This window comes from Apus apus, chromosome 6, assembly GCF_020740795.1.
Source record: "Apus apus isolate bApuApu2 chromosome 6, bApuApu2.pri.cur, whole genome shotgun sequence".
NCBI lineage: Eukaryota > Metazoa > Chordata > Aves > Apodiformes > Apodidae > Apus > Apus apus.
The window spans coordinates 29,675,498-29,703,142 of record NC_067287.1 but is presented as its reverse complement, the minus strand read 5'-3'; the positions used below and the strand labels follow the sequence as shown (position 1 = coordinate 29,703,142).

Genomic DNA, 27,645 nt, shown 5'->3' with positions numbered 1-27,645 from the left:
TTCTTTGAGCTCGCTGTTACAGAAATTATTTACAAAATGAAAAGCACATCATTTTGGACATTGAAATCATAGCAAATTGCTCCAAGTTTTATTTATAAACAGGAAAAAAGAGGAAACAGAACTGAATATGTGAAAACAAAATTTTAGCTTTGCAAAAACATGAGAATCACAGGCAAGGGTTGATGCTTGTGTCTCCAAGTTAGAATTGGCATTCCTTCCCTCCCCAAGGGCTGAGCTAAGGCCAAGGGTCTTCACTGCAACATCCATTCTGTCAGCCAGAGACCAAACAACATCTTTTAATGTTAATTTTGTTGGTTAAAAGCAAATCTTTCCCAGCAAGAAAATGTACTGTTCGTTCTTGAGAGACTGTCTCACTGGAGAATTCACAATCAGTTCTTTTCTGCTTCTACTCCTGCATCTGCCAGTCAGATGAAGGGAAAAAAAAAAAAACCTCTCTCAAAATTACATTTTGCTTCTTTTTTCTCCCACAAACAAATGAAACACAATGGTACCAGTGGGACATGGTAGCATTCAAGTAGCCTTGTCTGCCAGTTGCAACTCACAGCTGGTGAGTGGGAGAGCCCTAGTCCCACATAGGGCTCTCTTTTTTACACAAACTGAAAAGTTTTCTGGTAAGCCCAGCCAAAGTTTTATTAATGAATACACAAACATACAGTGTGTTTAAATAGCACTTTTGTATCTAGAATGGCCCAGGAAAGTGCCTGCAGTTAGTATCAACAAGACACCCATTCCTAAGAGCTGTAGTTCTTTGTCCTCAACTGATCTCAGCAATTCCACTTTCTACAGCCATCTCACCAACTGTCCTTCAACAGAATTGTTCAGTTAGTGACACTGCACCAATGAAGTTCTATCATTGTCAATGTCTTGAAAGGATTTTCTTTTTTAAATTACAGGCCTATGATTTTAAAAGTTATTTAAATGTAATGCACTGCAGACCTATTCAGCTGGGACATGAACTCAGCAGGAAAATTCATGCACTTTGACTCTTAAGGAAGGAAGGAAAAAGTTAAAGGAGAATTTATAAAAATAAACAGTGCTGAAAAGTCTAGGTCAAAAATATTTGGCCTTTCTAAAAACATTTACACATTTTTGTTGACATCCACAAATCTGCTGCTCTATCAAATTTGGGATCAAATGTTAAAATCCTTATGCAGAAGTTTTAATGCCTTTGAGAGCATGAGTTATCCCTTTTAATTATCATAATTTCTATGCATGCAGTCCACAAGCTATGGTGTAAGCCTCTGTATTCAGTGACTCTAGACATCCCAAGTTATCAGAGTGAAATCTCATTATTTTTGCAAAACATATAAGGCTGAAAGCTGATACATCCACTAACAAACCTGCACAGATACACCTGAGGGTTGTTAATTTTGTAAATAAACATTTAAATCCCTAAAGCCCACTTGAAAAATCGTTAAGACTTAAGTAAAAATGTGCTTATGCTTTTAATCAGTCTACAAAAAGGTGCTAAGAGACAGCTTCTGAATCCCATGAAAGCTTCATAGTAAAAGATTGATTAATTGATTAAACTTGCAGGTGATCTTCTAAAAACAACTGAGCTCACAAGAACTTCAAAACTGACACTGAGTTCTACTGGTCAACAGCTGGGCCATTCATTTTATCTCCTACTATCACTGTGCACTGTGAATTTGCTACTATCAGTTTCATCCTATTACACTGAAGCTGCACATTCATTAGCCTGTGAAATAAAGGTAGCACTGCAAAAGCCTCAAAATGGTGAGATTGTTTCAAAATTATTAGCAAAAGTAGCAATTATGACATAAGTAACGTAAGAAAAAGGATGAGAAGAAAGCTATGTGTCTTCATAAAACATATGGAAGCCCATGAAATAGCATCAAAGGCTGGTGCTTTCCCCTGCTGCCTCACTACTGCACCTGGGGACCCACTTTGAGGTACCAAAACTGCCAACACAAGGGAAGAATTACATAGTTCTCATTGTCCAACTGGCCTTCAGCTGACAGAGTTAAAAGACCCAAACCCATAGAAAGACATTAATTTTCTATTAGGACTGTCACTAACAATAAAAATCATTTGCTCTGACACATCTGAAAAGAGAAACCAAACACATTGGAAATCCTGCATCAGAAAGGTTGTGGCTGCTCTTTAAGGTTTAAGTCTGATCTTTGTTTTCCAACATGGCTTTTTGTATTTTGCCTCATTACAGCATTCATACTCTATCAGATATTCCTTTCAGAGGGTTTCAGTGGACGCCAGCAGCTGGGAAGCTCAGCCAGCAGCCGAACAATGCCCGAGTTGAGAAGTGAGCCCAGGATTCCTGCCTCCAGGCTTGGCAAGTGCTGCAGCTGTTACAGAGGTGATCCAAGTCCATCACACTCTGGAAGACAGCCACCCTCTGTCTCTTTCACAGCCCCACCCCTTGCCCCCAGCACCAATTCGGCCTGCAGTTGGGCTCACTGGTAACTAAGTATTAGGAGGATAAAAGTATACAGGGAGGTCCAAAATGGAAAGCCAAGAATTAAGGTGCAGCTGAAAACACAGCCATGCCGGAGCTGCATTCCTGAGAGTTACTGCTGCTCCTTTTTGAGAGCAACGGAAAAAGTGTGACACAATGCCACAAGATTTCTAGTTGTCAAGTAGAAGAAATATGGACTAACCCTCCTTTATGCATGAATCAAATGCATTAACAGAAAATCTAATGGATGCCTTGAAATATAATTAACAAAAAAAAACCTATGTGGTAATATGCGTTGGATCACACACACATCCACCCCCTCCTGGCACATGTACAGCGTGCACACATCCATATGGATTTACTCCTCTCTATGTCACCACTTGAAGGTGAGGTGGCCACCATAGGCCACCGTGGACTCTATCCCACTTCAGTCCTGGTCTCTCACTCCAGCTGACGGTTGCTCACTGTGACTGACCACGGTAAGTAAAGCATTCCATGACATGAAAATCCACATTGAAGTTCAAAAGCAGCTATAACTAACCTGTAAAACCTGGCCTCCAGCTGCAATGCTAAAGGCCCTGCACACATCAAATGCTCTCCCTGTCTCCGTCACCATGCAATCTACTACAGCTCTCAATGTTTTTTTCTCCCCAGTTTGCAGTTTATCTGCAAAAGCAGGGTCATCAGATCTTACTCACGTCACTTCTTGAAGCAACTGCTCGATGGAGAGGAGTCAGCCACATATTGTCCTTGGCATTAACACGAGCGCCTGCAAGTAAATAGCAGAGGTTACCAACCATGCCCTGGGTGAGACACCAAAAGCCTTGCCCAGCTGGTTTCCTGGCAGCAAGGACTGAGCTGCATGTGGTACTCTCAGCACTTCCCACAACTCTGTGCTCACCTTGGAAATGCATCTCCAGATCCTGAATAAGTAGGAGCTGAGGCATGATTCAGAAAGAAAGGAACTGGATAGGTCAGACTATTATCAGGAATAGCCTTGTTTACAGGACACAAAAGAAGCAAGATCTGTTTTAGGGGATTGTATGTGTAAGTATGTATGTGTATGTATTTGCATTTTTTAGATCAGCTCATACAGCTGGGGGAGAAAAAGCAACGCTTTGCCTGGTCACAGCACTGCTGCTGTCTGCAGACATAACAAAGAGAACAAGCCTGAACACCTGCCTCTTGTTCCCAGCTCCATCAGGCAGACCACTAGAAGATATAACCACTTCCCTGCTTTGCAAGCCTTGCTGTGACCAAGCAAACAGGACTGGGAAATGCTCAGGTTGAGGAGGAACTGGGCACTTAACAGCCACAGCTTCTGTGGGAGTTATTCAGCAAACATTATTAGAAGAGAGATAAAGGAGACTATTCATTTTTCTTCTGTGAGGTTCAACATTTTTGTGCACTCTGACAAAACTGCACAAGATGATAGGTTTGGGGTTGCTTGCCAGAATAAAGGAAGAATATTTAACAACTACAGCAGTGCTGGCTGACTGCAGACAGGAGAGAGGGGGAAAAAAAAAAAAAAGGATCCTGTACATTTGAGTGATAAATCAAACTTGTTTGGAAGGAATATTGAAGCTCTTAACTGATGTGACACCCAAGAAAGGAAATCTAGTGAAAAGGACATGAAAAGTAATGTTAAAAAAGGGCTTAACATGAAAACATTGTACCTCTCAGATCTGCAAGTAGCAGTACTAGTTTGAGAAGACAAGTACATGCAGAAAAATTTTACAGAAGCACAAGCATCATGCACACAGCCTGGATGAGCCTGTTGGTTTCATAAACAAAGGGATTCTTAGGCTTCATTTTGCACTCTAACCTAAGAACAGACAAAATCCTATAATCAATAAATCGTACTCTCTGAATCAGAAGTACTTTCTGAGAGACATTTCTCAGGAACATTAAGGTGCTTGCCTCTGAATCACAGTGTTTACTGGGATTTGCGCTAGATAACCAGTGATTAAACAAGTTCTTTCATATTTCCAGAAGTTGGGATATAATTTTATGGCTGCAAGAAACAGAAAGCCACTTCCCTAACTACTGCAACAATTAGAGGCAACTCTGAACTCACCTCAGAACCTCATTCCTGGTGGCACAAACCTGCTCTCTGGAAAAACACTCTTTAGAAAAGACAGCTGTTTCAAAAGGGTTTTCTGATGAATCTATGTAAGCGAGGAAGGTGCTGCCTTCTTTGGTTTACATGAGAAGGCCAGTTTTGGTTGATGCAAGTTAGTACTCTGCCCTTTGCCTACAATGCCCGTAAGTGAGGCACTAAGGCAACAATCTCCCCCACCATCAGCAAGCTAGCAGATAGCACTCCAAAACACCTTTCCTTTTACTGACTTGGCCTGATAGGGGTCTTGAGGATGCAAACTGCCTAAATATATTCCTCGCGACTGCCACCAAATACCTCTTCTCAGGTTTAGAAATTTATTTTGTATTTGTCTTGGTTTTTTGGCTTTATGTTAACTAGGGCTTCTTTTTGTTTATTTCTACCCATTCACTAACTCTGATAGGCAAATGATTGCAAATCAGACAGCCTTATGTGTGGAGTAGAAAAGTGTGACAAACATAATTCCTCAGCATTCAACAACTCCAGTGGCATTGGTGAATACGAAGATCATTAGAAAATCTAGGGAAGTGTCTCTGTCAATAGCTATTCATGCCTTTCACTGATCCACTCATCCTTTGGGAAACTAAAATAGTTGCCAAGAAAACAGCTAAAGAAAAGAATAAAATGAAAACAATATCAGTATAAATAAAACAACACATAGCATGTTATCAGCTTTTTCTTCCTCAGCTGTTTCCCACATTACCTCTTTGTGCTTTGGGCTCTTTATGTAACAAAGTGAAATTGCTCTTATGTATCTAATTCAATACATCAACTGAATATGTTTTTGATTTCTCTTTTTTAAGATCTGCACAATTCAGCTGTTGCCTGTTGCAGAAGTCACTGTTGTCCATTTACTGAGGTTCACATTTTCTGAAGTGCTAATTTGAAATGTTTCCCTCTATACTGACGGTTTTCTTCACCAAAATGCATCTTTCAGTTTCTTGCCAGCTGATGGTTAACAACAATAAAAAACTTCACCAGCACTGGTACACTCCTTTAGGGCCAGAAAATACCTGCAATTTACTGAAGAGCAAGCAGAGGCACCCTGGGAGCAATGCTGAAGTTTTCAAAGGTGTCCTCTACACTTCACAAACTTGAGTGTAGATGCTGTGACAGCCACAGGGCCACAGGTCTTTGAAAGCACAGAACATCACAGAAATCCAACTCAAAAGAGTAAGTGCTCTACAACATGAGAAGGTACCTAAAATCAGCTATTTAGAAAATCAGAAGCTTAATTTTCAAGTCCAACCCCCAACACTTCCTCAAAGTCATCCAGAAATTCAGTGTCCTTCTCTTCACTCTGGACCAAATACCTTAACTGCATTTCAAGGCACTTCCTACAATACTCCAGAGATTAATCCGTGTTCTTTTAAGGACCAGAGGGTTGATAAAACACTCAAATTGGTGTCTATGTTGTCCTTCAGAGTATAGTCTTCCTTGAAAAGTTAAGCTGCTTTAAACATTTTGCATGAGATCCTTCCAGATAGCCACAGAACCCACCCACCCCCATAAAATAACCACTTTTAGAAATGCCACTTTAGAGAAGAGCCTTTTCTCAGTCCCATCCCCTGAATTCTGCCCTCAGGGGTGGTCATACCCACAGGCCTGAAGGAAAGGCTTGGCCACTTGATTCACTGTGTCAGCCTGAAGTAGACAACAGAACATATAACGTTACACATAAAATCAACAGAAAGGAAACTTTCTGTAATTCACTCTTCTTTAATATGGCTGTTTTGTAATCTTTCACTCTCAAATTTTTCTGCCAAAAGAGGAAATAAATCTGAAACTGCCTCTGTTCTTTTGAGATCTGAAATAAACAACCCAATGCTGGCTTTCAGGAATAAAGTTAACATCTCTTCATCCTAACCAAAGTACAATTTTCCATCCAGCACAGCTGCCAAATCCAATAAATCTAGATTCTTCTGTCTAAGTCTCTGAAATTAGGGATGGTCAACACAGGAAGGAAACTCTATTCTTTAACCTATTAATGACATTAATAATATGCACCTTTCCAACTCCTGCTCTGAGACACAGCAATGGACACACAAATATATAAGGAATGCCCACGACACACACAGAGACACATAATACAAAGCAAAGACCAACATGAATAAAATATAACAACAGGGCAGCACCAGGTGATAGATGGAACCAGATGGAATCACAACATGAGAGAAACACAACATCATGCCAGATTATGAACTCAGGAACTGAAAAGCCTGAGAACACCTAACATGGCAGAAACAGGAGTTTAGGCAGGATCTCCCTGGGAGGCAGGTCCAAGCCACTTGTTAAGGAGCGACATGGCCTGCAGATCTCACCAGCACATTTCCCCAGTTTGAACCATATGATCATAGATTAGACTTTTGAGCCAGTGTAGATTTACCTAGCACTGACATTTAATGGCCCTGGGTGACCAATACCAGTTGAGGGATCTGGCACTCTCTTTTCTGTATCAATTCCAAACAGATTCCATTTCAGAGGCTACCTAGAAAGCTATTTTTCTTGTGTCCCCAACCATCTGGGCAGAAGTTTTATTCACTAGACACTATATTTATTTGTGTTGCCACCAGTTCATGGGCCACAAATCTCAAAAGGTGCATATTTAATTTAATTTCTCTCCTAAGCCCTGTGCAGTTTGACACCAATAGGAAGCATTTTTCTGCTTTCTCTCTGTGAATACACCCTTTTAATTTAAGTCAGACAACGAAGTTTTTTGCATATGTAACTAAATGTTATGATCAGATTAATCTGTTATGATACACTTTTACTAATGCAGTTTACTGAATGAAGAAGTGAAGCAAAGGGAAGATGCTGCTGTCTTTGGAGCCTGGTTCACAGAGACATCACAGTAACAAAAAGAAGTTTATAGTAACTTGGAAATCTGCTCCTTCAAACTTCATAAACCTCCAAACCTGCTCTTGGATACAAGTACTAATGCTCACCATGAGTAATGATACTTCAGAGATAAAAGGAAAATTAATAGCTAGACCATACAACACAGTATTAATTTTGACTCATGCTGAGCTAGTTGGTAAAGATCCACAGGGTTCCTGCAGACTGAACTCCAGCACAGTTCCGCTGACACAAAGTTCAATTTTTAAAAACTCACATTATAAGTTTTTCACACTCACTTGGATATATTTAAAAAAAACAACAATATAGACCACCTGAATTCTATGCTGTTCACCAGACAAACCCTATAGCCCGTGAATGACATTTTGTCAGTGAGGTGATGGAACAAAGTGTCCCAGAAGAACACTAGAAAGTTGCCTTCCCTCATTAGGAACATGACAGAAAACAAGCATGTTCACCAGGACCTTTTTTGATGCTACTAGGATTCAGGGGAGAAATGGGCAGAATTGCTTCACGTTCTCTTCATGTGGATATTGCCTGCAGGCATTACTTGCAAAACTGGAAGAAAGGCATTGCTCCTGCAGTCTTCTCACGCCACAATGGAACACCAGTATGTGACAAATACCACACACTGTGAGAACACATCCCCAGATGAAGTGTATTAACTCTCATCTCCAGTGAAGAGGCATGTTTGCATTATTATATTGAAAACCCATCCAAGCACAACCTGTCAGTGGAGGAATGTTCATTTAAATCATTCTGCTGGCATCAGGGTTAGAATAGAAAGATCTGCTGTATGTTTGTCCAGCTAGCTCATTAAGGAATTAAGACAACTCAAAATGCCCCCAAAATTGTACAGAGGAAATGCATAGCTAAAGCAAACTGAATTCTCATTTTCTGCCCTTTCCAGGTATGGTTACACAGGTAATCCAAAGAAGTATGTTTGTGTGGCCTGCATGTGCCCATTAGCAACCTAATGATCTGACTTGAAAATTGGCTGGTGCTCCAAGCAGGGAGCTGGATCAGGTAACCTCTAGAAATCCCTTCCAGCTTGAATTATTCTAGATTGGGAATTAGAAGGTGCCTCTCAATCACAGGACTGATAGATCTGAAATAACTTTCTTTAAAACTATGCAACTCATTTGAAGAGGTAGTCTAATCATTTGTTAAAGCAATCATATAGCAGGGCTGCTTGCAAGACTTTAGATGCTTGTGCCATAAGGTTCTTTTCAATCCCACATTCTTAAAAAACCATAAACTTTACCCTTACAGTTCTCTAGTTTAGAAAAATACTGCCTTTGAAATCTGCAAGCATATCCAGGAATTTGCCATGAATTATGTGTGCTTCTTGAGAGACATCTGTTTTATGCTTTGTTCAGACACATTTTAATAATGTTTTTTGTCACTATGACAATTTGGAAATTTTAGCTTGTTTATTGTATTTTCGTGTTTCTTTTTCCCCTCAGTGCTTCTGATAAGGCAGGTTAGCATTATATTTCTACTACAAGCTGAAAAAAAAAAACATCCAGGGAAAGGAGTCAGTAAGAGGGATTAAAACAGCTCTTAGTCCAATGTTAAGACTGTACTTCAGTCCTTTATGTCACACCCACACACAATAAATAGAGGCATTGTAAGCACCTATGGGCAAACCTTTATCAGTCTCCATGTATACACATAAGAACTGTTACTTTTGTTCATGATTTCTCATTGTAAGACATCAGATGACAACATACAGGAGAAGCTTTTTGGCAACGCCCCAACAAAGCATTTAGACTAATATACAAAGAGATTTGTGCTTTTTTGAAGGGAGAAGGTAAGCATCTACAAATAACGTTTAACATACTGTGGTTTTGACTAAAGTATCTTAAGGTACTACAAATATATATATTGTATGTGCACACATACATATAGATATACATATCTTTTTACTCTAAGAAAATAGAATCTTTAGACAAACTTTCTTTTCTAACAAATTTCTTTTTTTTTTTTTACAGACTACACACAAAAAAGATCACATTTCAAAAATATATTTGTTAGTATAGATCAGTTCAAAAAAACACCAGTTCTTCTACTTCCTATTTGCAAGTTCTTGGGTTTAATTTGTTTATCTACATCCTACTGCACAGTTTCTATTCTCCAAATCAACTTCCCAACTCTTAGAATCATGTTTCTAATGTAAATACCACTTAGAATTCATTCAAATTCATTAATTACTTTTAAACTATTATTCCATAATAATTTTTCTTTAACAGAAACTCTTGGCTTATACTCCAGGGCATGAGCCCACATTTCAAATATGTACTTCAGCAAGTTTCTGAATCCAGAAATACTGCAAGTTTGAATGCTTTAGAAGTTTTTTTAACTAGTTGCTTTGTTTGTTAATTCCACTCAGTCACAGTGCATGTTTTATAAACATATCACCGAATTTAAATACATTCTCCAGGCTTGCAACAACTGCAGCCAGCTCTGTGACACTCAGAAATATGAACTGCCCAAAGATTACTCGTATATGCTTTGCTGGGTGTTTCTTGTAGCTTTAAATTTAAATAATTTACCAGTTAATAACAGTGAGGGAGACTAGCTTACCTGACAAAATGAGAAGCTCAATGATGTCTGCATCCCCCAGGAATGATGCAACATGAAGAGGAGTTCGTTTCTCAGCGTCCTACAAAACCATGGATTGTCCAGTTACAAAACATCATCAATAACTGCAAGCGTTAGTGTTAAAGAGCAAGGGGTTTCTAGATAGTGTTTCTTTTTCTATGTGCATTTTGTTTATCATTAGAAATGCAATCTCAATCAAGTGGAATAACAAAATTCAAGGTCTGAACAACACACTTCCTCCAAATAATCCTCAACTTTTTTATCACTTGGCTTCATCAGACCTTGCAGAGACACTTTCTTCACTTTGATATCCTGTTTACAGATTAAATTTAAAAAAAATGAGGAAACACATGATTCTTGGGTATCTTTTGGAAGCATTTTCACTCTAAGCAATGCAGTGACATAATTCAGATGCTTTTGGACATCACACTTTGTAATGCAGCTTACATCAACAATTAAACATCAGGCTCTTCAGAAGGATAACCCTGGAAAACAGTTTGGAACCACCCACAGACAAGATGCAAGCCTCTTAGTCTACAAAGATTCTTGTACACCATTTAGCCTGGTTGTCTGCAGCAGCCCAAAATGGGCTTGTACACCTTGACAGACCTTTGAACACAAATAAAGAAAAAATTAGCAGTCAGAAGAATTGCTTATAATGATATATACAACTTACAAAATACGTATACTTTTATTTGATTTCTGTAATTTTCAGCCTCAGGGAGTCACATTTTCAAGATTTTATTTTCTGACTTTAAGGGGTGTAAATACAGTGTATACAAAAATCCCTTTTCTTTATTGCCTTGTTCAGATGATTCCAGAACACAGGACTTTAAAAGAAACTGCAAAACATTATAATATGGGAAACAAAAATCACAATAATTGCTAATACTGGTAATCACCGTGCTATTTGACCCCAGCTTCCAGTCCTAAATGTATCTCATTTCTGTTTCTTAACTATTAATTAAAAAAACCCCCAACGTTCTAAGAGACTTATCAATCAAATGTACCAAATTACAACCTACAAGCATTAAATGGCGTAAGGTGGTAACAGATCCAACACCTCCTGCAAAATTATATCAACACAGAAACCCTACCATTACTTACACTCTCTCCCTGAAATATCACTGAGCCTGTCAAGAAAAATACCACTTTTAACATGCTTACGAGGTCATCAACTGCAATTTATTTTGGACTATCCTCGAAGTATACTATAAATGTAGACAAATCAGCACGGCAGAACCATTTGTCGTGTAAATGCTGATTGTTGTTTTTCAACACTGTGAGGCACAGAGCCACTGGTCACCAGCATAAGTTACATTTAATTTTTATATTTTTATGTTTTTTGAAACATACATGATATATATATAGTCAAATTCTGCTGGAGGGGGTTTGATCTTACATATCGGGCATGGGCATAAAGTGTTCAAAAGACAGATTATGTGACATCCCGCTTGTCACAGGTTAGAGGGAAAGTATCTTCCAGGACTTCACCTCCTTACGTGGTAGGCAAATTAAAATGCTATTAAGCAGTGTCCATCCAGGAACTGAAATCACAAGCTGGATTCTCTCATATATTCCATTCCTAAGACATAACCCATCACAGATTATCTTTACAGGCTACATGAGTGCATACCAGAAGTTTCTAAGTACTGCTTCATATTACCCATCCTAAGGCTAACCATGGCAAAAACATGCTGAGACTGATCAAACATTTGTACAAAAATACAACTGTTTTTATTTATGCTCTAGCTTGTTCATTTCATGGATTAGTTTCTCTTCAGCACACCACAGTATGTGTAATAGCTACCCTACCTGTCAGTGATAAATTCTGTGGCAGCTTCTTGCAACACAGCCAAGTCTGGCAACAGAACAGAGTAGCCTGAAGTTGAATGCTAATGATACAAGACCAAGCAATTTTCAGTTTCAAGGAATCAAGGCTATTCAGAGCTTTATTTGTTAATTTCATAATTGGGGAGGAAAGAACATGAAACAAGAAAGTAGAATTATTATCCTTCTGTAACAGGAATAACTATTTGCAATCATTCTCAGCTTTAACTTTTTAAAATCTATTCAAAATTCTATTAAAGTTAAGTGAGAATCAAGTCTTCAGAGAAAGCGAGGTTTAGTACACAACTGGTTTTAAACAATTCTTCCAACAGAAAAAATCCCTAAAATTTCTCCCCTTATCACAACCAGGTACAAATCACCTCACATTAACTAGCAGACAACAAAACCCGAGGTGGTATAGAAAATTAAACACACAAGAGAGCCCTGCAGTCAGTGTTTTCAGGAGTCTAGCAGGGAGAAGTCCACAAACAAGGCCTGCAGCTGAGCATGCAGTGAAGCAGCTCAACAGAGGAACACATTCAAGTTCCTCTTTATGCTCTGCACAAGCCAACACAGCAACAGAGGAACTGGGGCATCCAACCACACTCCTCGTGTCCTCCTCAGAGCCATGTGTCACTGCAACACCACTTGCAAAGCTCGCTGTCTTTGTCTCTAGCCCGTGCACTAACATCCGTTCAGCTACAGGTGTCCCTGTGGCATGAGTGTAGCAGCAGCAGTACAAATAAGTAAATGAATAATTATCTAAAAACTGAAGGCTACTGAGAGAGAGGAAAATATGTTATTTCAGGGAAAGTTCTGGCAGCACCCTGAACCTGAACGTAAATTACAAAGGCATGGAAAAGTGGTGAGGGGAAGAAATTTTAACAAGATTACAAATAGCATTAAGACAAACAATCAGATCTGCTTCAAGTGCAACTCTGAAAGGAACAAAAAGTCAGTAGGAGGCAAGCAGATAAGCTAAACAATGGCTAGAAAATCATTATAAGATAAAATAAACTCTCACCAAAACTGTATTCGTGACTGATATTGATTCCCAAAAAAAAAAAAAGATGATGCTGCATCTTAACATCATCCACACATGCTCTTTAAAAAAATGTACAGATAAAGGAAATTAAGAATTTAAGAAACAGGCAATGGAGGACAGAAGGCCTCAGCAGGAAAACCACTCAACACATGCTTAAACTGTTCAAGTGCTCACAGTGACACTGATAAGGCCCTTTGAAGGCTTGAAGTCAGGCTAGTCCTTAAGTGCTTTATTGGATCAGGGCCTCGGATTAGCAGAATGGTGGCTTGGATGAATCATAACAGCAAGGCAAATTAAGAAAAAGGCCAACAGTTTTTCCTCAACACAGCCTACATCTCAAAGTACATAACAGAAGTGAACTTTTATATCAAAACTCTGGCTCTTCAGATCAGAAGATGTTTGGGACAGAGTTATTTACTATTAAAATACACATGTAAATGTAAAATGCCTGTATCCTCTTTTTGTCACCGAACTGTCTGAGCAGCCAAGAGGAATAGTTCATCATAGAAGGAAGCACCACAGAAACCAAGTTATTGAAGTTTCACTAGTAAAAAGTCTTTGGAGTCCCACCACCTCCAGGCAGCCTGGGAGGCAAAGTAAACTAAACTATATTAGAGGCACATGAACAGCTAAAACTTCCACTGATACAAGGCTAAATGAACAACAAACCTCCTGCTCATTAACTACATTTAGATCTGGGCATACCTAGTTTAAATAGCATGAAGTTGCTGGTACAATTAAAAAACCCAAGCATTCAGATACAATTGTCTTCAGGAAAATTAAATCTTGGGAATTGGTTAGGAACTACTGAAAGGGCTGAAGCAAATGAGCAGCTACTTCTTGGACTATTTACAACCATTCAGTGCCAAAAGTTGATGCTGTGCAAAGAAGATCTCTGTCGCTTCAGGATTTCCTCCCTCTCACAGAATTTTTTATTAAAGCCTGTAATTCACAAAGCAAATCAAAACGCCTAGCTGTGAGCACCAGCTGGGAGGTGAAAGTCAAGCTGTGTAGCTTATGCCCAGTGCTCACTCTTCTGTTATTACCAAGTACAGAAGTTCCTGTCTCAAGCTACAGATCTGGTACCAGCACCTCTCATCCCCACAGTGTCTTCAGTTTAGCCTCAGAAACAGATTTTTCTGGACTCAGTCTTTAATTGCCAAGTGTCCATGAGGTGGAAGAGGCAAATACTTAAGATCTTCTAGAGTCAAGAAAAACTGTTATCCTAAATTAATGGAAACGTTTTAATGTTTATAGCAGTGAGTTTTGAATGTACATCTCAAAAGCTAAAGTTAAATAACTCCTCCATTTTTAGAAATGTAGTATTGAACTGGGGGCAGGGGCGCATGGTGCTGATGGCATGGGAATGTACATCCCTTCTGAGCTGATGGGCAAAGAAGATTTAGAAAATTCAGGTGTTATTTCAGACTGATGTTGCTGACTTCAGAGAAAATAAAGCAGCTACAATCAAACGCTGCCGTGAGCTTTTAATGGCCTATACATACTTATCGGTCTCAAAATTTGAGGATAACAATAACATGAGTCACTGACACAGATATATATTAAAAACTTAGTACTCACTGGTATCTAGCATGCTGTACAAAGCAACTCCCAATATTTACGCACTCATTAAACTCCAGCAGAATCTTCTTCACAATTCAAACATCTTCTTCATAAATTATAAATAATTCTATTTATTTTCTAAAAGAAAAAATGTTTCTTCTAAACTAAAGACACAGTGGTTGCCTTGCATCACAAACATCAATGCAATTTTAGCATTCAGTTTCCTTACATTCCTGAGAATTGTTAGTCATTTACTTCTGTAGAAAAAAAAAATATTATCCAGCACTTCCAACTTAAATTAAGTGCATATCAAACAGCACTACTAGATGCTAAATACACACCGAAAACATAGCTATTAGCCAGCACCAAGCTGTTATATTGTGTCAAGGCAGAAGGCTTTCAAAGTTCTTGAGTAAATCCTCCAGAAAACATTCCAGCATGGCAGAACTATATCTAGAACAGGCACATTTACTCCCAGGATACCTTTCTCTCCTATGAGATTCCACAGTGCCAAAGAGAAACTCAACAGTCCTGGGACAAGAGCAGAAAGGAGGGTCTGGTTCCCAAGATTACTGAAATTCCACCTTGCGGTCTCTCCTATTCCCAAGTCAAACGTGCCATTCCAAACTGAACGACAAGCTGCTTTTCACATTAGCTATCCCAAGTATGCAAAGCCTTTCAGACTCACAATCCTAAATGTGCACACACTTGTACCATCTCAAAAAGTATGCTTAGCAGTACTACAGATATACGTAAAACTTGTATGTGTGTGTGAAGATCTGGATAAAGCCTGAATCCTCCTAACAAAGGCAATCCTGCACATCTGCGCCTTGCCAAGCAGGATGGGAAAAAGATGTAATAAACAGTAACATCCATGTCTCCCCAAAAGGGCTTCCTTCTTGCCTTCCTTATCCTGTAATAAACCATCCTCTAAATCCATGCTACTGCATGTAAGGCCTTGCAATCTCTTCTGTGGCCATTCTTCTGCCCATTCCTGTTGCAGACCTGAGCTGGAAATGGGCAGGCAATGGCAAGGATCACTACTCCTTGACATGGCTCAAAACCATAAGGAGTTACTGCTGACTCTGTAGCCCTGCTTTAATGAAAGTAAGACAAACTCAGCTAAACCATTATCTTGTTTTGGCATAAGTGGGTGGGAGAGCATTTGCACAAGCAGCTAACTAGACTGAGATGAAATTGGAAATTTTACAAGAAGGCTTTTGGTTTATGAGAAAATCGTGACATGACACATAAGAACTGGACTCTGCAGATGTAGGGTGCTGCACAGCTGCATGTGCTACAAACCCCAGATAACCAGGGGTTACCACTGGATCCAGAATAATCCTTAGATTCTGGGAGTGATTCCCCTCACAGCCTTCCCAAAGTAAAAAATCACCCCCAGAAATCCCTACTGACGCACGCATAACACGATCACGCTGACATTTCTACATGTACCAAAGTGTAGAGGATGTCTGCCTAGATGAAAATAATTTGTTGCTCTGGATGGTCCAACCCAACATCTCAAATACCCTTGGAAAACAGACTGCTAAACACTGACCACCAGCAGACCACATTTCCCATGGAAATAGTGCATGTTCAGTAATTGGTGCTGGGGAATCGCTCACCACCAACCAAGTACAATGCTGTCTGTGCCCTCAGGGTGCCAAAGCAGCACCATGTTCCCCAAAAGCACAGCCAGGGACTGGAGAGGTCCAAGTGATCACAATGGTGACAGAATGAACTAAAACCACATTTCTAAGCCAACCACAACTTTCATTTTTTTGCAAACTAGAAGTCAGAATTACAGCAGCATCCAGAATGTGGCCATTTCCATCAACATCCACTTCCCGCTTGGGAAGATGCTAATTATTTAACCAGACAACAAAAAGAAGTAACCCTCTAAACTTCTGATTTGCTCTATATTCTTTCCTCTGAGATTAATTTTCTCTGAAGAAGTATTCATGTACATCCCTAATTTTGCAGTTTCTCCATGGGTTTCTTTCTTCTGCCTTCCAAATACCGCTTTTGCTGCAGATTCCAAAAAACAATCTTTAAATCTTCAGAAATCCCCAAAGCTTGCAGCAAAAACAGAGCTTTATTTTGTTTCCCTGTGCTACCTATACCTGAACTATTCCAATATGAACACAGCTAACCAAAACAATCAACAAAGGGCAAACGGCTGCCAAACAGTGTCAGAGTTTCCTCTCATGTGAGCAAACCAGGACTACAGAAACACTAACATGGAAGTAATTAAGAACACCCTTAAAATAGAAATGTAAGCACGCGGTGTGAATTGCCATCTCACAGCACAAAGGGGAAAAATGCTATCTTTTGATCTTTCTTCAGCAACATTTTAAGCATTTGACACTTGCCTGCAATCACTATCCAGAACACAATCTTCAGAATTCATGTTGACTGATATTATTCTAATTATTCCAAGGAACAGCTTTGGGATTTTTGCTCCTGACAAAATACCTGTTTAGGCAAAGCATTCTTGGATGGACTTTTAGCATCTTCAACAAGATTCTGGGCAAGATCATTCAAGTTCAATTACTTTTTCTATTAAGTACTATGATACTCATCTGCAAAATACATATTCTTCATTTCATAACACACCTGACAATTGAGAGTATCTCCATAGCAACTACAACACTTGCAGCAAAGGATTTAAAAACATTTGGAAAGCCTACAATAATCCTGTACAAGAAATGCTATTTTGAAACAACTATATGAAATACAGAGAAAATTTCAGGACTACCATGTTCATCCAGGGCTTTTATATTGGTTGGTTGTTTTTTTCCTTTGTTTTTGTAACACCATCAGGAAAAACAAATAAGGAGAAAACTCAAGGGTGATTATGTTTTAAGCATCACTAAGTACTTTTCAGAACTTATTTCAAGAAAAAAAAACAAGAGGTACTGATAATCAAAAGGTATTCATTAATCAGATTTCCAATTTAAAACAGTAGCAAGACTTTCCTTCCACTTGGCAGTAGAGTGGAGTCCCAGTTAACCAGATCTTTTGGATCACTTCTCCAGTTCCTTTCTGCAGCTCTGAACCAGATGCTTGGACCCCACTGCCTGCAAAATCTGCTGGGCCAAGACTACACCAGCCAACTGCCATAGTTAACTGTGAATAACATGATGGCTTTACGTCAGAGAAAGACAAGAAGAAAAGGAAGGTTGATTCCGAAGTCCAGGAAACACCTGGAAATCACCATTCTGGTTCTGCTTTATATTCTCACCATTTTCAGAGGCTACAGACTGTAGTCAAGACTGGCAGGTTTCATTTCTAACAGTACAGATAAAAGTTAAAAGTGAAGAGAGGGAAAAAAAACGAAAACAACTTCTGCAAAAAGTCAAAGTTCAAATGGGTTTGTTTCTTTCTTTCTTTCACTGCCAAAACACTTAACTACTACTTGTTTACAGCAGCTCACCATTGCTCTGGCTAGAATAAGCCAATCCGCAGAACAGTAATTCCTTTGGGGGGCAAATCATGGCCAAGATACTGCTTCCTTATTCTCATTGCTGAGACCTATAGTGAAGCTTCATTTCAAGTACAAACAAATGCTGAATAACAGCTCCTGATCTGCAAAGACTCTTCATAGAAGGAAACTCTACAGAGAGTAAAAATATGCAGCTTTAGCTGTTTTCATTCATTTTCTCAGTAAGAGGAAAAACAATGTCCCTGACTGACCTGCACAGTTGGAATAATTGCCATATGCAGTCACCTGCTGGAGATAATGATATTGCAGATGACTAATGAGGATTCCACTGAAACCACAGATTTCTAACTTCCAAATAAATTCCATTCTGTTACATGTTAATTACTAAGGACATGATTAATCCTGTCATTGCAACAGCATACGTATCACAGGCATGCAACATGCCAAGTCTCATACCAAGGCGTTGACATCCTCAGTTTTGTAGATCAACATCCGTATCTCTTCTGGGTCGCCGCTGAAAATCGCTTGGACCAGTGGTGGCTGGAAAAATCAAACAGAAGCAGCAGCATTACAGGTTTGTTTGTTTTCTATTTAAAAGGAAATCATATCATTCCTGCTAACATTTACCAATGCTGCCAACAGACACTGTATGACCCCAGTAACAAATCACCACAGCACCTCATCAATAAGAACTATCAGTTTGCTTGAGAATAAACTGAAACCATGGGCATGTTTGTATGTATAATGACTGTGTGTGTGCACAAACAGGGACCCCATTAGAATGGCAACTTTTGTCAACAACACACTATTAGCCCAGATGTTCTCCTTGGCACATGAGGGGAAAATAATTACATCAGATATTGCTGCATGCTTGCTGTTGGCACAGATTAATGGTCATGGAATACAAATTTAGAAACAGAACATTATGCAGATAATGAATTTCTGGGCAATTACTAAACATCTTGTATCTTTTTACTGAATAAATATGCAATGAGCACAGTTAATTTTAACCACCCAAGAAGCAAAATAATTATCTTATTGTTTCAAGTCTGTTATTAAGCTATTATGAATCGAAATGCATAAATAAATAATCAGGCATATGGGAGAAACAATATGCCACGCTCAGTCCTCCGGCACTGCTGGCGTCACTGCCCGTCCGTGGGAGGGAGCACTGCACATGCTCAGCTGCTCCCTTACATGCTCAGAGCTGGCAGTTTCACTCCTTCTGCCCAGGTTTGATCTGGAGCCCCAGCAGCAAATACCAGAGTTGTTAAACACAGACAGCTAAATTAAAAAAAAAAAACCCACACCAAAAAATCCCCCACCAAACCTAAAAAGCCTCCCTCCTCGCTGGTGGAGACTCGGGTAAAGAAGGGGAGAGATTGCAAAGATACCTATCCCCTGAAGCATGTATTTGAAAGAGGAGGCAGCCCCTTTTTCATTGTCACCCCTCCTCACAGCAGTATATGCCCCCTGCCCGAGCTTGCTGCCCACCTCCAGGTTGCCTCATGGTCCTACCAGCAAAAAAGTTTGTGGTGCCATGCAATCACCACAATCCAAAATAGCCCTGCAAAATGGAAGCATGCATGACTACTTAAGCACATAAAATTACAACACTTCTTAAGACTCTGCAGAATTTATCTATCTTGTAAAGAGGCTATCCAGAAATTCACAAACAAGCTGGCAGAACAGGAAAAAAAAAACATTTTCCCCAATCTCTTCACTGCAAAATTCATCACACTCCAATGTGGAAAATACATTTCCAAGTTGATGGTGTCTATTTTAAGACATATTAATCCCTTATGTCCTTGAGAAAGATTCACATTGAAGTTTTGTTCTTGCCACTCCTCCAATGGAAAAAGGACTAAACCAGCATCTTTTATTATAACAGTCTGAAGTCTTTGATTTGAAGAAGAATACAATAATAATTGCGTTTCACTTGAACCATTTAGCCATGCTTCCTTCCCAGCCCATGTCAGAAGGGTCACAGACTATTCCCCACGAGAGGATGCAAACATCAGACCTACAAGTCTCTTCCCTTCTCCATCATCTGCCAAACAGAATTTAGCTAAGAGTGAGATGGTCTCCTTTCTGCACTTTTCTCTACCAAAAGAAACAAAGTGATGCTCTAATATTTTGCCCACTAGCATGGTTATAAAAATTTGTATTTCCTAGATTTAGCACAACACTAACAGCTATATGTGAATGTTTATGGAATTAAAATACTCACACCAAAATTTTTCCATTTCATGTACTTTCATCATAATATTTAAATAACAAAAGCAAACAGGAAAGCAGAGAATTCCTCAATTTCAAGCTGAATGACAACAAAACCCAGTGACCAAGCAACAAATACACCCAGCAGCTCAGATTAGTCTTTAAACCCACTTGCAGGTATACTGGGCACCCAAGGAAAGGTGTCAGCCAGGCTCTCATGACACATAAACTGAGACTTCAAACAAGAGGTACCATCACCAAGAGAAAAAAAATCAACCAACTTCCAATCTGTTGGATCTTTTTTAAAAGTACAGATACTGTAACAGGTGACGTTTTTTCTTCGAAGAGGGTGAGGGTGAAGTGCTGTGCATCATTACACTAAAAAAGGAGGAAAGTCTGCAGTAAGACAGCTTGACCCATCTTCTCTGTGTCAGAACTCTGAATCAGACAGCTGGATTTACAGGAAATTCTTGACCTTTTTAATTAGCATCAGCTACTTCACAGAGAAAGCAGATTGAGAATAACACTGTGTTCTTTAGTCCTGTAACATATATAAGATCCTCATCTCAAATTCTGGCCGCCATATCATGCAGCTCTGTATATCAAACCCCAGCATTTACTGGGCCTCTGAAGCAGGGTCTAATTCTCACACTGCTGATATACATAACCTTTGCTGTCAGCAGATCGCTGCCATATACCCATGTGCAAAGGCCTTAGTCCTTCAGCCCTTTTTGTCCATGAGATTTACTTTTTATAAATTGATTTCAATAGAATCTATCACTGCTAATTGTACCACCAAGAGACAGAGATAGTGGAGAACGATCAGAGACAGTGAATTGGAAAGAACAGATAAAACCAGTACAGGTTAATAACGACCTTGAGTCACTGCTGTGCAGCTTTCTCCAATTCCTCTTTTTTCTAATTCACTATTTCATGATTTTACTTCCTTTTTAAAGGTACTAGTTTTGAAGTGAGAAATACAATCTTGTTAAGGACATTTTATTACATGTTAAGACACGTTTCTGTGTAAGATGCACAGTCATGCATAATGACCTGCTTAGGAAAAACATGTCAGAAGTGTGTAGTGGAGTTGCTGCAGTTTGCAGTCAGAGCTGAGAATGTGCATCCGCATCCATCAGCCTGATGGAAAAAGTCCTGCTCCATTCAGCAGCTGACAGTGATGAAATGGAGCTTGTGCAGTTACATACATGCTGCTCATGGATGTCCAGTGACCTGAACAGATTACTTTCTTGATCTTTTGTAATAACCATGTTCAGGCATTAATGACTTCAACACTAAATAACTTTTTTTTTTTTTTTTTTTAAATTCCTGAAGGGCAGATAGTGACACTTCCTAATTAGCAAAGAAGGATACAGCATATTTTTTGAAATAATTTCTAAAACCTGTGACAACACCATTAAGGGGTTATTTCCTTAACAGATATACTTTGCTTTAAAATTTTTCAAACTCAGAACAAAGATAAAAAACAAAAAGAAAGCACAGAGCAGGTTATTTGTAACTATCATTAGAATTAAGCAAGGGTGTGGGTTTTGGAATGATGAACAACTGTTTCATCGGCTCAGCTCTCCAGAGCTTCCAAATTCTTAAGGAGAGTTTCAGTTGGGAGTGCTCACATATTTTTCCTGAAAATATACACCAACGATTATTTCAGCAGGGGCAAGTTTAAACCCATGTGGGAGAACATCCCATGGCTCAGCTGGCATCCACAGGGCCGACAAGCCACACTGGAAAAAAAAATCCATCATTGGGAAATTCTTCTCCATAGATCCAAGAGTACAGAGAAAAGCCAAGATTATTACCAAGTGGCATTTGCAGGTCTCTGAACCCCAGGTGAGATGAATTATTTAAGTAGACTGTCTCAAGTATCTTTTTAAATACTACGTGCAAAGTGGGTGCTGAATCTCCTAGAAAACCAATGAGTATATTAATTGAGTAACTGTGACATATATTAAATATTTTGTCTTGGTTTTAGATATTCTGGCTCACTAACAAGTATTTATTAGAGCTAGATTTTAATTTGATGGACCTGGAGACAGATAGGGAAAGGATGATTGATTCCCATGCTGATTTGATATAATACACTGTAATTTGGTCTTGTGAGTGAAAAGAAGTTATATATTGATCCTTCAGTTGTTCTAATTACGTTACATCAAGTTGCTGGACTAAACACTTGGATATGTCCATGTACTTACTCATTTCTCTTTAACTGGCAAGACAACATAGCAAGAAACATAATAGTTTCAAGTGGTATTGATTTTGTCAGTGTTTTGCCTAACACCTTTTTTATCTGCAGGTACTCCCATTAATCAAGATTACAAGGTTGTCTGCAATGTCACATCACATGCATCTATTTCCTTCCACTGGTCACAGCACAAAAACTAGTCCTCTACCTAATTTTAATTTAGGATTTCCTCCCTCTGAGCATTAAACGGATGAACATCTGAAATACTGTTTTACTTTAAGGTCTGTATGAGTGAGCAGTCATAAACTGGATTTCTCTTAATTCTTAGAGTGCATTTCCCTGGTGCTTGGTATTTATGTGGTTCCAAGTGCACAAATTATTCAACACTCCTCATTTTTTAATAGGCCTTGCAGTCTATTTTCAGTTGTGTCAGTGGTTAGCCTTTTACTATGTTTCAGGGATTAATTGATGGGTAAACACAAAGAAAATTCTACTCTTAATCTGTTATTATGACAAACACTGTATTTTGGGAATGCAGTGGGAATTTCTATATACTGGCTTCTGACAGCAAGGTACTTTCACAGAACTGGTATTTGAAGAATAAAGTCCCAGATGGCTGCTAGGGGCTCTTTCAGAGCAATTACAGATTTTTACTGAGAGTCTGCTAAGGAATACTTGTCCAAGCTACAGAAAGGCCAGTGGAGAGCATAGAATCCATAAATAGGGTGTACTAGGCCTCTGGAAGCACTGTGGCAAACTGACAGCATTGTTAAGTGAGTACATACCAAGGACATTTATACTGACTAGATCAGTAAATACCCTGTACACTGCAATATTTCAAATATGGCAGGAAAAACAGTTTTTTAATTAATTTAATCTTCCTATGTCCCTCAATTTTTTTCTGACTATCCCAATTATTTATATGGATTGCCCATAATCCACTGCCTGTATGCCTACACAGTGCTACTTATTTTGATTTGTTCCACTGTGTTTCCATGCTCAAGGACCAACAAACTTGTATGACACACAGAGGTATTCAAGAATACACAAATCAACACTCCCAAAAGCAAGAAAAAATCTGGGTAGATGGCTCTTATAAACTTTGAGATATCTGCATGCTGTTCTTAAGCTACTGTTTAAAGAACTGTGCTCTGATACTTTCCCCAGACGGATGACTGTAACTCACCTCCATGCTGTGCTCTAGGTTGTTTAGAGGGATGCACTGGGCATTTAAGTTTAATTGCAAGTAATGTCAGCTTTTCCTTTCATGGCTTCCCATTTCTCTCCATGTCATTTGTAACACCCTCATTCTATTTAGCTTCTCCAAAACCACAGGCTGTGTTCATCCCTCAAAACATAACTTGAGCATTGATGGCACAGGGCACACAGGGAACATATTCTGGGAGCAGTGGGCAATCAATCACTGCTTCATTTGCTGTTACTGTCTCCTAAGATTAGGAAAAACCTTATATATAAACTGTAACTAGAGCATATTTCTAGCATCAAGAGCACGTTTGTACCTAAACCTTTTAAAGAAAAAGGAGATGGAGAGGTGTGTCTGTATTTGCTTGGACAACCCAGCATTTCCTGAGCCTGCCCACAGCCTCTGCTCCTGAACACCTGTCCATCCTGGTGAAAGGCAACTTCATAAAACACAAAGAAATACTCAGTGATCAAATGAGAATATACCTACAGCTACTAGCTTGGTCTAATCCTAAGGGATAGGAACTGAAGGGCAGCAACAGCCTCAGGTGAGAACATCCACAAAGACATTCAGTATGTTAGAAACAGCTCTCGTTTTGCATTCAGTGCTTTCTCCCCTTTTCTGGAAATTAAATACTCAGTAATGCATAAGTGGCTCCAGATTTTAAGAAATTGTTCACGAATGTCTGAATAATTAATGTTATGCTAACATGATCTGTATGTAGTTCCCACTTAGGCATGCACTCAGACTTTCTCACTGTGGCTTCACAATTTTCCATGAAGGCTCTTGCGCCGAACATTGCTTATGCTGTGTTTGGAAAAGGACAACCTGAACTGCTTAGAATGGCTCAACCCTGAAAAGGGGCTGTTACAATTCATCCTGCATCACCTGCTTTTACATTATCATAGAATCATAGAATCATAGAATCATAGAATCTTAGGGGTTGGAAGGGACCTCGAAAGATCATCTAGTCCAACCCCCCCTGCCAGAGCAGGATCACCCAGAGCACATCACACAGGAATGCATCCAGGTGTGTTTTGAATGTCTCCAGTGAAGGAGACTCCACAACCTCCCTGGGCAGCCTGTTCCAGTGCTCTGTCACTCTCACAGTAAAAAAATTTTTTCGTATATTCACCTTGAACCTCCTATGCTCCAATTTCCACCCATTACCCCTTGTCCTATCACTGGTCATCACTGAGAAAAGCCTAACTCCATCTCCCTGACACTCACCCCTTACGTATTTGTAAACATTAATGAGGTCACCCCTCAGTCTCCTTTTCTCCAAGCTAAAGAGACCCAGCTCCCTCAGCCTCTCCTCATAAGGGAGATGTTCTACTCCCTTAATCATCTTCGTAGCTCTGCGCTGGACTCTCTCAAGCAGATCCCTGTCCTTCTTGAACTGAGGGGCCCAGAACTGGACACAATACTCCAGATGCGGCCTCACCAATGCAGAATAAAGAGGTAGGAGAACCTCTCTTGACCTACTAACCACGCCCTTTCTAATGCACCCCAGGATGCCGTTGGCCTTCTTGGCCACAAGGGCACATTGCTGGCTCATGGTCATCCTCCTGTCTACCAGGATTCCCAGGTCCCTTTCTCCTACACTGCTCTCCAGCAGGTCAGCCCCCAACCTGTACTGGTGCATGGTGTTTTTCTTCCCCAAATGCAGAACTCTACACTTGCCCTTGTTGAACTTCATCATGTTTCTCCCCGCCCAACTCTCCAGCCTGTCTAAGTCTCTCTGAATGGCAGCACAGCCTTCTGGTGTGCCAGCCACTCCTCCCAGCTTGGTGTCATCAGCAAACTTGCTGAGGGTACATTCTATACCCTCATCCAGGTCGTTGATGAAGATGTTGAACAACACCGGTCCCAGTACCGACCCCTGAGGGACTCCACTGGTCACACACCTCCAACCAGATTCTGCCCCATTGACTACAACTCTCTGACTCCTTCCTTTCAACCAGTTCTTGATCCATCTCACTACCTGATCACCAAACCCATACCTGATCAACTTATCTACAAGGATGCTGTGGGAGACGGTGTCAAATGCTTTACTGAAATCAAGGTATACCACATCCACCGCTCTACCATCATCTATCCACCTAGTAATTTCCTCATAGAAGGCTATGAGGTTAGTCAAACATGACTTACCCTTGATAAAACCATGCTGACTGCTCCTGATGACCCCCATATCCTTGATATGCCTAGAGATAGTGACAAGAACAAGTTGTTCCATCACCTTTCCAGGGATGGAGGTGAGGCTGACCGGTCTATAGTTACCCGGGTCCTCCTTCTTGCCCTTCTTGTAGACTGGTGTGACATTTGCTATCCTCCAGTCCTCAGGCACCTCTCCTGTTACCCATGACTTACCAAAGATGATGGAGAGTGGCCTAGCAATGACCTCCGCCAGCTCCCTCAGCACCCTTGGGTGCATTCCATCCAGACCCATCGATTTATGGATGTCCAGATTACTCAACTGATCCCTAACCCAATCCTCATCTACCATGGCAAACTCCTCCTCTATGTTGACTTCTTCTGGGGCTATATGAATCTGGGGCTCATGGGGAAATCCTGCAGGAGTAAAGACAGAGGCAAAGAAGGCATTCAGCACCTCTGCCTTCTTTATATCCTCTGTCACCAGGGCTCCCACCTCATTCATCAGAGGGCCAATATTGCCTCTAGTGTTAGATTTGTTAGCTATGTATTTGAAAAAGCCCTTTCTATTATCCTTAACCTGACTTGCAAGGTTAAGTTCCAAGGAGGCCTGAGCTTTCCTAATTGCCTCCCTACATCCTCTGACAACTGTCCTATATTCCTCCCAAGTGACCAGCCCCTCCTTCCATGATCTGTAGATTTTCCTCTTCCACTTGAGTTTGCCCAGTAGTTCCTTTTTTAACCATGCAGGTCTCCTAGCTCCCTTACTAGATTTCCTAACCATTGGGATGCTCTGATCCTGTGCTCGCAAGAAGTGGTCCTTGAATGTTGTTCAGCTATCTTGAGCCCCTTTACCTTCTAGCACCCTGTCCCATGGGATTTCCCTTAACAGTTGATTAAGGAGGCCAAAGTTTGCCTTGTGGAAGTCCAGGGTTCTGATCCTGCTGGGTATTCTGTTCCTTCCACACAGGATCCTGAACTCCACCATCTCGTGATCACTGCAGCCAAGGCTGCCATTGACCACCACTGCTTCAACAAGGTCCTCCTTGTTAGTTAATACAAGATCCAGGAGCGCTCCTCTTCTAGTTGGCTTGTCCACCATTTGCATTAAGAAGTTGTCATCAATGCATTGGAGGAACCTCCTAGACTGTGAAAGGCTGGCTGTGTAAGTCTTCCAGCAGATATCGGGGTAGTTAAAATCTCCCATGAGGACTAGGGCCTGTAGTTGTGAGGCTGCTTTCAACTGCCTGTAGAAAGCCTCATCAACTTCCTCATCTTGATCTGGAGGTCTGTAGTAGACCCCCACAACTGTATCACCCACACCAGCCTGCCCCTTAATTCTTACCCACAGACTTTCAACTTGCCCCTCATCGGCCCCTGCACAAAACTCAATACATTCTAGTTACTCTCTCACATAAAGAGCAACTCCACCACCTCGCTTCCCCGCCCTATCTTTCCTAAAAAGCACATAACCATCCATGACCACATTCCAGTCATGTGAGCTGTCCCACCATGTCTCTGTTATTGCTACCAGGTCATAACCCTTAGCCCGTACACAGACCTCTAACTCTTCCTGCTTATTCCCCATGCTGCGTGCATTAGCATACAGGCATTTCAGGAAGCAAACAGAGCCCACTGGTGGGACCAAATCCTCCTCAGACCACCTGCCTTCGGGCCCTGGTGTGTTCCTCTTGGGCTTGTCCCTAACAGACTCAGTTTTCTCCCCTTCCCCCATCACGCCTAGTTTAAAGCCCTCTCGATGAGCCCTGCTAAGTCCTGCCCCAAAAGCCTCTTCCCCCTCTGGGACAAGTGCATCCCACCTGCCACCATCAGGCCAGGTATCTCATATATCAGCCCATGATCAAAAAAACCAAAACCCTGTCTTTGGCACCAGTCTCTTAGCCATTCGTTGACCTGTAGCCTCTTCCTATTTACCTCCCCACCCATTCT

The 27,645-nt window shown here is 40.3% G+C and overlaps 1 protein-coding gene across 11 annotated transcripts in view; it reads right to left on the bottom strand.

Annotated features, from left to right (window-relative positions):
* Positions 1–27,645, bottom strand: part of ANKRD44 (ankyrin repeat domain 44) — a 141,302-nt gene that overhangs the window by 57,762 nt on the left and 55,895 nt on the right. For all 11 annotated transcript variants that reach the window (XR_007889852.1, XM_051623187.1, XM_051623180.1 and 8 more), the window contains exons 2-4: positions 18,374–18,457; positions 10,017–10,095; positions 3,154–3,224 (exon numbers count right to left, since the gene is read on the bottom strand). Coding sequence is in view for 10 of the 11 variants with exons in the window: in XM_051623187.1 (XP_051479147.1) it covers positions 3,154–3,224; positions 10,017–10,095; positions 18,374–18,457 (234 nt within the window). In the remaining variant the exon portion in view is untranslated. The remainder of the gene's footprint in view (positions 1–3,153; positions 3,225–10,016; positions 10,096–18,373; positions 18,458–27,645) is intronic.